The sequence below is a fragment of the Ascaphus truei genome, chromosome 1, assembly GCF_040206685.1.
Source record: "Ascaphus truei isolate aAscTru1 chromosome 1, aAscTru1.hap1, whole genome shotgun sequence".
Taxonomy (NCBI): domain Eukaryota; kingdom Metazoa; phylum Chordata; class Amphibia; order Anura; family Ascaphidae; genus Ascaphus; species Ascaphus truei.
In genome coordinates this window covers 211,269,694-211,281,380 of record NC_134483.1, presented here as the reverse complement: position 1 = coordinate 211,281,380, position 11,687 = coordinate 211,269,694, and the positions used below count along the sequence as shown (strand labels likewise).

At 43.0% G+C, this 11,687-nt stretch overlaps 1 protein-coding gene across 1 annotated transcript in view; it reads left to right on the top strand.

The window, feature by feature from the left end:
- The first annotated feature begins 5,095 nt into the window (after nucleotides 1–5,095).
- SRFBP1 (serum response factor binding protein 1) overlaps nucleotides 5,096–11,687 on the top strand; it is an 86,171-nt gene continuing 79,579 nt past the window's right edge. The window contains exon 1 of the mRNA XM_075601035.1: nucleotides 5,096–5,264. Within this exon, the coding sequence (XP_075457150.1) occupies nucleotides 5,235–5,264 (30 nt within the window). The 5' untranslated portion in view covers nucleotides 5,096–5,234. The remainder of the gene's footprint in view (nucleotides 5,265–11,687) is intronic.

Here is an 11,687-nt window from a genome sequence, read left to right as displayed (position 1 = left end):
TCCAAGGCACCTCTACAAAGGCCATAACAGCGGTAGCCTACTTAAAAACCACGGATGCAGATGGAGGCGACCATGACAGGTTCATCCTCAGCAAGGCTAAAGTGGCACCACAACGCGACCACACTATACCCAGACTTGAGTCATGTGGCGCAGTATCAGCGGTAGAACTGGCAGAACTCGTCAAATGGCAGGGACGTGTCGAGGAGCTGCTCGTGAGTGGCTGAGAGACCAGGAAGTAGTAGAGCACAGCTGAGAGTGCTGGAGATGTGGTGAAGACTCCCACGCCGAGTGGGGGGCGGATACAGGCATAATGCGGGCGCTATAAATCCTAGGAGGAAGCACCCGCTCTGTAACACCAGCGCCAGAATTCAAGATGGCGGCTGTGGCGGAGTTCAAGGTATGCGCTGGGCGGTGGCATGGGTAGCGACGGGGGGTGGGGGCAGCAGCCGCTGCAGTACTTGTAGTGGGTAAGGAGGGGTCAGGCCGCAAGGGACGTGCCCCCGATTCCTTACAGAGATATACGTCTGAGTGCTTCATCCAGCACTCAGAGGGTTAACCCAAGAGGAATGGTTGGGTAATCAGAAGGGAGCCAACACACCTGACAACCAGCATGAGATATAAGGAAGTCATTGCTGGTAATCAGGTGGCTGTCTCAGAGCTATCCTAGAATTGTGAATGGCAGGTTCCCCATGGTAGGAGATACGATAACCTATAAAAAGCAGCCAAGGTTCATATCTTCATTTAATCCTTTTGGGGATAATGTATCCAGTTTATGTATCCATCTAGCTTCCAACTGCAATAATAGTTTGTGCCTATTGCCACCAAGCGGTGGAGCATGTGCCTGTGCGATGGGCATACAACGGAAGGTGGCTATGCCATGTTTTTTGTGTCTAAAATGCCTTGCCACTGGTATTAATTTCAATTCATCTACAGTAGCGGAATTAGATAGGGCTTTTCTTATCGTTGATCGATGTACGGCAATCCATTCCTTGAACAGGTGGCTGTCTCAGCTATCCTAGACAAGCTGCTATGCAGATGGATTCACAAGTATCGCTCTAAAGCACAGTAAGAAGGTTTGGTAATGGATTAGCCAGCCAGCCTGATGGATAGGCTGGAGTGTTAGTAAGTTCTCCCAATGTGGAGCAGGTTTTATTTTGCTATGTTTTGTTTATGCCTTAAAGGGACAGTGTGCCCCCATGTTTAGTTTAGTTATGCAGACTAATGTCTGACCTCGGCTACAGGCTGTCCTGCCACAGGGGCATACACTAGCTAGCATCTAATTCCTGGTGGTCATGTATGGGGAACACATCACAATGATCCCTGTCATAAATCATAGGTTACATTGTACACCTTCAATACACATGAGTTTTTGTGCTGTATCAGTTTGGTTATAAACATTGAAAGTGTGTTGTCGCCAGGGGGCGAATGCGTGCGCATATCCCCATGGTTACCATGATGATGAGCAGCTAGGTTGTGTATGAGTGATAGCGCTGTGAGTATTACCCCCCGGTGGTTGTCATTATGCTATTTGGGGGCGCTTGTGGGCTTCACATCTCCTATTTTCCTTGCTGTATATGCTTTTGAGTTTATTTACATAGCGATGATTTGCGCAATGTGCAGGAGAATCCCTGCATTCTAGGTTACCATGGACGCTGCTCCTGGGCTTGATCATATGTTCACACACTCTCCAATGGCAATAGATCATTCTGTCTGCTTCACATATTTGCTGTATATACCAATTTACTGCATTTTCGCGCGGTTTGGCTGTTTTTAATTAGTAGGTGTGGTTTTCAACACTTGGGTGGTGGGTATATAAGTCACTGGATGTCATTTACCTGTTGCACCCCCCTGAGGATGGCCCCGTTCAGTGGACCGAAATGTTGGCTATATGTGCAAGTTTCTTTAATACAGTTTATTGCTATTTACACCTTCTGAGTGCTGTTATCTCCTTACCTTTACTGGTAATGTATTCACCAGGTTATTCTATCATTATTGGAGTGCCAGATATCCATGATTTTATATATATATGTGTATGTATTGTGACAAACGCCCCTCTTTTGTAGTGCTGACGTCTGTCTGGGTTCTTCCCGACACAGTCTTCTAGGGTTATTTAATACAAAAACAGGATCATGCAAAGTATTAAGCTGCTTAACTCAGGCTTCTGCCTGCTTTATTTTCATCCAAGTAAGGTACTGCAGCTTTAACATGTGTAGGTTAGAGGTACTCAGATACTTTCATTCAGCAGTTCACTCATTTCATTGTTACAGTATTTCCCACACTGTTATTTCAAGTAAAAAGAAACCAAATGATATAAACAAAATCCTATCCCTTTCAGGGATCTAACTACACATCAGAATTAGTCTCTCTAACAGCTGCTGGCCAACTAAACTGGTTCCCCAGCTTAAAACAATGCTCTTTCATTTAGGAACACAAGATACAGCAGTCTTTTAGCAACAGCAGTAACCATTTGTTTTGTCTTATCTGTTCGTGGAGTCCAGGCAAATCCTCTGGTACTGTGATACGTGGAGGGGCCGTCAACCCCGATACTGGATGCAGGGGAGCAGCGATACCCCCAGCCTCCAGGCTCTAAGGAGAGAGCGTGAAATGCAAAACCTCTCTGCTCTAAATACCTGTGCATGTGATTAGAAGAGCAGGTGAGGGAGAACTAGAGCCATTGTAATCTGTGGTCTGGATTTTCCATCCAGCTGCCTGAGTTAATGTGAAGCTGTGGAACGGATCATTTTTAGCTATTCCTGCACTTTCTGCTCTAAAATGGGGCAGAAAGCTGCCTAACATCTTTGGACTATGTCACAGTATATATGTTTGGTAGATGTGAGTCCCCCTCCTCTTTTAATTTTCTTCCCTTGTTTTTAAACCTACAGTAATACATTTCTATTGTTATCATTTCCTTGGTATGCCCGTGTGCTTCTTCATAAGGATGCTTTTCTCGTTGCTACATATATTTATATATATATATATATATATATATATATATATATATAGTCTCAGTTAGCATGTTAAATGTTAAAGTTCATGACAGTACAATTAGAAAAAGACTGAACAAGTATGGTTTGTTTGTTTGTTTTACATAGCGATGATTTGCGCAATCTGCAGGAGAATCCCTGCATTCTAGGTTACCATGGACGCTGCTCCTGGGCTTGATCATATGTTCACACACTCTCCAATGGCAATAGATCATTCTGTCTGCTTCACATATTTGCTGTATATACCAATTTACTGCATTTTCGCGCGGTTTGGCTGTTTTTAATTAGTAGGTGTGGTTTTCAACACTTGGGTGGTGGGTATATAAGTCACTGGATGTCATTTACCTGTTGCACCCCCCTGAGGATGGCCCCGTTCAGTGGACCGAAATGTTGGCTATATGTGCAAGTTTCTTTAATACAGTTTATTGCTGTTTACACCTTCTGAGTGCTGTTATCTCCTTACCTTTACTGGTAATGTATTCACCAGGTTATTCTATCATTATAGGAGTGCCAGATATCCATGATTTTTTATATATATATGTGTATGTATGTTACAGTATGTATGTGTGTATGTATGTATGTGTGTATGTATGTATGTGTGTATGTATGTATGTGTGTGTATGTATGTATGTGTGTATGCATGTGTGTATGCATGTGTGTGTGTGTGTGTATGTATGTATGCGTATGTATACGAGAATGCGCGACGCGTCCGGAGCCAAGCTCAGAGACACGACTTGCCCAGCTGCATGCGTGTGTATGCTCTGGCAGCAGAGCGGGAATGCGCGCATTCTCAGGCACCAACACGGGGGAAAGCCAACGCTTCAGCACAGGAGTCTGGAACAGGCCTCTGCGTGGAGAATAGCAGCAGACCTTAGGAACTCAGGAACACAGGCCTTAGCGTGGAAAGTAGCAGTACTGACCTCTGCGTGGAGAGTAGCAGCAGGTCTCAGGAAACATGGTACACAGGCCTCTGCGTGGAGGGTAGCAGCAGGCCTCAGGATACTCAGGTACTAATAACGAGACCTAGAGAGGAGCAGGGGAGGTAGAGTCTAGAGCACAAGGTAACAATAGAATTGCTTCTTGGAGGACGTCCAGCCTCCTTAAAGGCATATTGCCAGTAACAGAAGAGTCCGTCTTGAAGGCCGTGGTGCTGCCAGAGCCCCGGAGGAGCCCCACACACGCACACGCGGGTGTGTTTGAAATCGTATTTTATGGACTGACTGTGTGTGTGTTGGGCGGGCGGGATTTCACACACATTCTAATAATTTATGCTTTTTTTTTCAATCCGTTTTGCTATTTTGTCTAAAAAAGTGCAGGAACTCCATTACAATGAATACTCCCTTTGAAAGAGACCTGGTATTGGGACATTTATAGCTATATTTATTAAGAGGCGCTATTACATTAGACTGCTTCCAGCTTCCAATGTCTTATAATAGCTAATGGGTTGTAAGATGTCTAGCACCAAAAGGTGTTTTTGGCACAGCACTGCAAATATGGGCCATGAAGCAAAGTAAAACATATATGTTTAAACATTTTATACACTTCTAATTTTTTTTTGTTGAAAGATATACAATCAACTAGATTTAACCAGTGAAAGCAATAATGTTTTGTAAATGCTTGAGAATACACCCCTTTTATTCTTAACTTCTGCCTTATTCCACACGCTCTTAAATTATTTGCCTAATAATTTGCTGTTCATGATTTCTAGAATGGGCGCATTCGTTTTTGAGATCACCCACTTTTCATGTTTGTTGCATTCTCATTACAAATGTCTCAACTTTTTTCTCATTTTGGCTACACCAATGTGACTTCACTTTTATAAAATGATGTTTTTATGTAACCTTGTAGCCATTGAGTTCCTAGGGGTCTTTAACATATTGCCCCATGCATTACTGTCTCTTCTGGGCTAATTAATAAAGTTTTCTGTTACTTTAGCTTGGTACTGTTACTAAGTTGAGGTATGCCTCAAAAGGCTATAATTAAAATAGTACTACTTGTTTTTTAATCAAGCAGCACAACTGGTGTCACCCTGGCCTCAGCCGGAACAGTGCGCATGCGCGCCGTGTTGCTTCCGCATCTGAGCAAAGAGGTCTGTGCACGGCTTCTTTTCCCTCGGCGGCGCCCGTAGTCAGACATGCGTAGCACTGAATCAGGAAGGCACGTGAGAGTCGGCGTGTGCTTGTGAGGATTCAAAACACCGAGTGACCGTTTCACCCACGTCAGAGCGGACACCGAGCGCGAGCGCAGGACATGGCGCCGGTGCTCAATTTGAATAATGAGGTTTGAATAATGTGGCAAAAAATAACAATTTGAATAATGAAAGCTCGTTCTGTTAGTAACGGAAGGACATGTAAACATGGCGGCCTGGGAGCTGAATATAAACATGGCCTGGGAGCTGCCAGGTCGAAAGCAACCGAGGGAGCATGAGTCTGTAATGATGTTTCATTTGTTCTTGGTCAATACAAAAATACAATATGATTTTATTTCAAAGTGTTGTGTGTGTATATGTGTAATATATATATATAGTAAAAAAAAAAAGCCACAATGCTATAGTCAATCTGACAAATTATATTTTTAAATACCATATGTTTTCTTCTCAGTATGGGTCATTTACTTAAACATATTTGGCCAAAGCACTATAAGGCTGAGTCCCCGCTGGCACTGAGCGCGCTCCTGCTTAGAGCATGAGCGCAGGGTGTCCTGCAACTCGCGGACGCGTGGGAGGAGGGGGGGGGGGCGCAATTGCGGGCTATCTGAGCAAGCGGGAAGGTTTAAAAATGTTATTTACAAAAGCGCTGAGCGTCTGTGCCCGCGCATGCATCCCGTGAGCTGGAACTTGCGTATATATATATATATATATATACACACACACACACACACACACACACACACACACTGGTTGACAAATCACCAAAAAATCTACTCGCCACCTAGTACCAAACGTGTGCTGCTTGGGCCAATATTTACTCGCCCGGGGGTTAAATCCACTCGCCCGGAGCGAGCAAATGTATAGGTTTGTCGAACACTGTATAATATATATATATATAAGTAACCGCGCCAAGCGCCGCCTGCTCAGCAAGCTCAGCGCCAGCGGGGACTCAGCATAAGGCCTAGGGCATGGTCAGAGCTTATGCGCTGACCCGTGCTGAGGCGCGCTCTCACTTACCAGTGAGCCCCTGCAGCCGCAATGAGAGCGGCTTTAGTAGGGGCTTGCCTACGCTTCCGCAAGCGTGCGGAAGCGTAGGTCTTAGGAAAATTTTAAATTCGCGCAGGGCCGATCACGTGAGCTCTGTGACGTCACTGGCCTTCCCCCCGACACACCCCCGGACAGCGCGCTAACCAAGGCCAGGGAAAGCACCCGCTTTCCCTCAGCCTCAGCGCGGGCTGAGTCACCATGGACTCAGCCTAAGGCTGCGGCCAGGCAGGGAGTGCGCACGCTGCCGCTCATGCGCGGTGACGTCACGCTCCTTGCTCGGCTGGGAGATTTGTGGCTGGCTAAGTGTGCGAGTGGGGAGGGGGTGCGGCCTCGTTGGCGAACCGCTCACGTGACGCACTTGCGGATGACAAATTAAAATTTGCTTGCTCTGCAAGAAGCTAAGTGCTGAGCAGGCGCTCGCTCACGCTGGCCACACACATTGCCTCAATGTGTTTCATAGCAGCGAGCGTGCTGCTCACTCAGCGCCGGCGAGGCCTTAGGCTGCGCTTATGGCGACAGCGACGTCGCGGCAAAATAAATGCATTGCCGCCGTCGCGTATACTTATAGTAAGCGCGACGGAGCAACAGTTTGGTCGCGATCGCTGGAAGTCATCTCTATTTGATTTTTCCAGCGACCGTAGCCTGACTGTTGCGTCGCCGGCACTATAAGCGTAGCCTTAGCCTGTAACCATGTCAAGGTAAACATGTATCTGCAGGTCCTACACTGCCTATAAATGTTCTCTTCACCGCTCCTTGAGGAAGACATGTCTCAATAGACAATACCTGCTATAACGCTGCTGCCAGAATCACTCTACTCTTTCCTAGATCTGTCTCCGCATCTCCCCTCATGAAATCCCTCTCCTGGCTTTCAATCAAATCCCATATCTCACACTCCATTCTTCTCCTTACTTTTAAAGCTTTACACTCTCCTGCCCCTCCTTACATCTCAGCCCTAATTTCTCGTTATGCATCATCCAGACTCTTGCGTTCTTCTCAAGGATGTCTTCTTTCTACCCCCTTTGTATCTAAAGCCCTCTCCTGCGTTAAACCTTTTTCACTGACTGCCCCGCACCTCTGGAATGCCCTTCCCCTCAATACCCGACTAGCACCCTCTCTGTGTCATCCTCTAACAGTGTGATTGGTCAGTTTTAAATGGAGAAGGTGGTCACAGACCTCCCAGCAATTGTTACCAATTAACATTAAAACACCGTCTTAGCGCAAAAACCAATCCCACTACAGTGTGTGTGTATGTGTGTGTATATATATATATATATATATATATATATATTTTTATATATATATATTTATAAATATCAAATAAAAATATTACTTGTGAGCACATTCACATGTCTTAGACAGGTCTGCAACCCTAAATTTCAGCCATTATCACCCAGCATACAGTGCTTCCACTGCAGCAAGGGATTCTGTGAAATTACATGCAAATGATACACAGTGCCAACTTTTGCAGTAATTACACAGTGCCAATGCTCGCTGTTTTAAACACAGCCTGGGATTAGATGCAAAGCCAGTAAACAAACTCACAGACAGCTGTTTCGACATATTGGGTCTCATCAGTGTGAGGTTGGTTGTACTGGCTTTGCAATTTAAGACTTGGATAGGTTATCACCACACATTATTTCGGTTATGGTTCTCTCTCTCGCCCTGTCTCTCTCCTACTTGCCCCCTCTCTCTCTCTTTTACTCGCCACCTAGCCCCGCCCCACTGAGTTTTTTTTTTTTTTTTAAACTCCTAGTAAGAACTAATACCAATATTCGATAAGTTTATTTATTGTATTATATTTATACTTTACTACAATTAGTCAGAGTTTGTGGATGACGGACGGACTGACTGGGTGGGTGACTGACACTTGACTCACTGGGTGGGTTGGTGACGGGAGGGGTGGGTGACGGACGGACTAGGTGGGTGACGGAGTGGGTGTTTGACTGGGTGGGTGACTGTCTGGACAAGCTGCTCCAGAAACTGGTGACACGTATGAGCTGATATATTATTCTTGTGTAACCCTTTTACTGCTGATCTTCATGTTTGCCATATTGCTGACTTTCATTTTAGTAATTGTGATTTAATATAGGGTTAGCAAGATATAAAGTAGTATTGCATTATTTGTGTATTCCAGATTATAATTAATTTGCATCAGACTAGTTTTGTACAATTACAATTGTGTGATTTACCTGAGATTGTGTATATTAATGCACTAGGATTTCCTGGTTAGCATTTATTAGGTATTGATTATGTTTCTGGCTGTACCAGTGTAAGCTTATGTGGACACATTGACATTTTCAATTAGTGTTCCTTTTTTTAGATTTCCCTGTCTATGCAAACACGACTTTATGTTGTTTAGTTGTGTATAATTCTCTGTACAGGCGGGAGGGAGATATTTTGTGGCATGGCATGAAGGGAAGTACCACTGGTTCCTTTATTAAGTTTCTTTTTGGGATCGGACCTGAGGAAGGGGTAGTAAGCCCCAAAACATTGCCCAATCACATTTACTCTTTTTGTTTTCTGTTAGGCAGTTTGTCACCACCTTTTTTCCCTTACCTACCTCCCCTTCAATCACACCATTTTTAGCTTGTGTTTACATAGATTTTTCCTAGGTTAGTGTTAGCATCCTGTTATCCTATATTGTGTATTTCCATTACAATTGATATATTTTGGCACATTCCAGTGTTTTTTCAGTTTATTCATATTGAGTGCTAGGAACATCAACTCCTTTTGCTACTTTGTCTAGAAATGTGCTCTACCGACCAGTATGAGTCCACGGCAAAGCTAGGATGTGTCTCTGTGCTTTCTGGAGTCTGTTTTGTGGCATTCCTCCTGCTCAATCTCTCCGTAGGGAGTGATGGAGGTGCTGAACGAACAGGACACGAGCGCTCTGAAATAGTTGCTGGTTGTCATGTCACGGTGTGTCTACCGCTCTCCGGTTTCCTGATAGACTGAGAACCAGGAAGTAATTGATCCTCAGGAATTAGCGCGACTGGAGCAGTAATGCGCATGTGTATGCAGAGTTCCCCTGGTGGCTTCGCGTCTTGGTTACCATGGTAACCTGACGTCATCTTCGGCAAGTGCTGAAGGAGCCATGACCACGTAGTCCCATAGTCTGAGTGGTAGCCGTCGGGGTTTGTGTTCTTTTCTTTATTAAATTAGTTTAGCTTACTCCTTTTTCAACTGTCATTTATGAGTGCTGGGAACGTTGTTTTGTGTTTATAGACATAACTGTGTGTCTGCTGACCTTTCCTTTCGCTGACTTTTTTTTTTTCTGTATTGCTCCTTTTTTTGATGCATTTAAAAATGAACTTGATGGGATCAAAGAAAAACGTAAGTCCTTCATTGTCTTTGATTTACTTTTGAGTGCGGATCCAGTCCTTTTTTTTTTAATGTTTGCATCTTGTGGTATAGACGCAGGATCATAACACCTCAAGCTGAATTATAGTAGACAGGGAGAGTGCTAGTTCATTATTTTATTTTTTTACATTTGCTCTCCTCCTGACTCCAGAAAGTATAGCTTATAAAAGTTGGTTTGTAAGTTATGATGTAGACATCTTTTTGGAGATTCCGATCTACCTTGAATTCCAATAATTTCGAGGAGGGGATCCCTTATTTCAAACTTTTTTCTATTTTTATACTGAACATGATAAACCGTTTTGTTTTTTAAGGAGACAACAATTTTTACATGTATTTGTGATATACATCAACATGGTGGTAATGACTAAGCAATTGTTAATGCAATATTTTTGTTTACTTAAATAATAATAATTGGTTGTTCTTGTATTGCGCTGCTAGTTTTTACGTAGCACTTTACAGAGACATTTTGCAGACACAGTCCCTGCCCCGTAGAGCTTACAATCTATGTTTTTGGTGCTGGAGACACAGGGAGATAAAGGGACTTGCCCAAGGTCACCAGAAGCCAACACCGGGATTTGAATCAGGCTCGCCTGCTTCAAACTCAGTGCCACTCGGTGTCTTTACTTAATGAGAATAATATCACAGCTGTTCTTTGATTGTGAATCAAAGGTGTCGAAGTTTTGAAAGGGTTGGACTCCGTTTAAAAATAAATAAATAAAACAAAAACAAAAAAGCCTTTGATAAATAATGGTTTTATCAGAACAATGGGAGCAGTGGTAGAACTTATATGTGCACATTTTCTCTCGTCTATTGGGAACTGAATTGAATATATGATTTGAATAAGATTTTGTCAGCATTCTGGACGATTCATTGACATGTTTAGTGATGTGAAAAAGCACTGTAATAGGATTTGAAAATGTTTGTGCAATGGATTAGTATCAATTTAATTTGTGTTTTGTACCTCCATTTTGGTGATGGGTCAATATAGTTGTTGGATCTCTTACATTGATAGATGGGGTGAGTGCATTAGCAACAGACAGCTTTCATGTCAAACTAGTGAATAATGGCATTCTAGTAGGTCCTTCTACTTTTTTTTTTTTTAAGAATTTGACATCTGACTATGAAATATATTAAAAAACAAAAAATATAATTTGTTGAAAAAGCTACCACCAGTACCTGTTTACACAAATACATAATGTTGTATTTATGAAGATGTAACCAGCTTTATCTTGCTAGTAACGGTGTGTGTGTGTGTGTGTATATGTGTGTGTGTATATGTGTGTGTGTGTGTATATATCTATATCTATATATATATAGATAAATATATCCAGTGTTCGACAAACCTATACATTTGCACGCCCGGGCGAGTGGATTTAACATCGTGGCGAGCTCCTATTGGCCCAAGTAGCACACGTGTGGTACTAGGTGGCGAGTAGATTTTGATGTTCGACGAGTAGATTTTGTGGTGATTTGTCGACCACTGTATATATCTATATATATATTCTCATTTTTCTCGTATGTACCTTGTTTAAAATTCATTACATACCTATTTGGTTGAGCGTCAGGTTCTTTGTTTGAATCATATTATTCAATGGCTGTGATAATGCATTAAGGAACAATCCCATCTACGCTAAAACAAATTGATCTTAAACATTTTTTTATACCAAATATAAGACATTTCTAAATGAAGTTTCTCATTTTAGCAACAGTTTCTAGCTAATAGGTTGAGGAAAACAAGATGCCAGGATGCATGGATTGAAGCATTCCAGTATGATACTGGGTGACTCATCCCTAACTTGCTCAATTTCTACTATTAAGATTGCAAGCTGGCAAAATACATTTGTAGACTTGAGCTAAGAGAGACATGCATTAAAATTTATTTTTATTGATAGATTGGTGTGAATAGCCATTTCACATTATCTCTGAGTATGAAACAAAGGTGACCAACTTTCCTCCATCATCCAATACACAGGTGCGGAAACTTTTGTTTGCGCCCCCCTGCCTGCTCTCCCCAAGCCAAGAACAGTGGAAAGACAAAGTTTCAGGTCCCATACAGGCCTTTCATAAGGTCCATAAGGGTCTACTGTTCTTGGCTGTCACATTACATGGAGAATTGCATTATGAACTTGTGAGTAGAGCTCTACTTT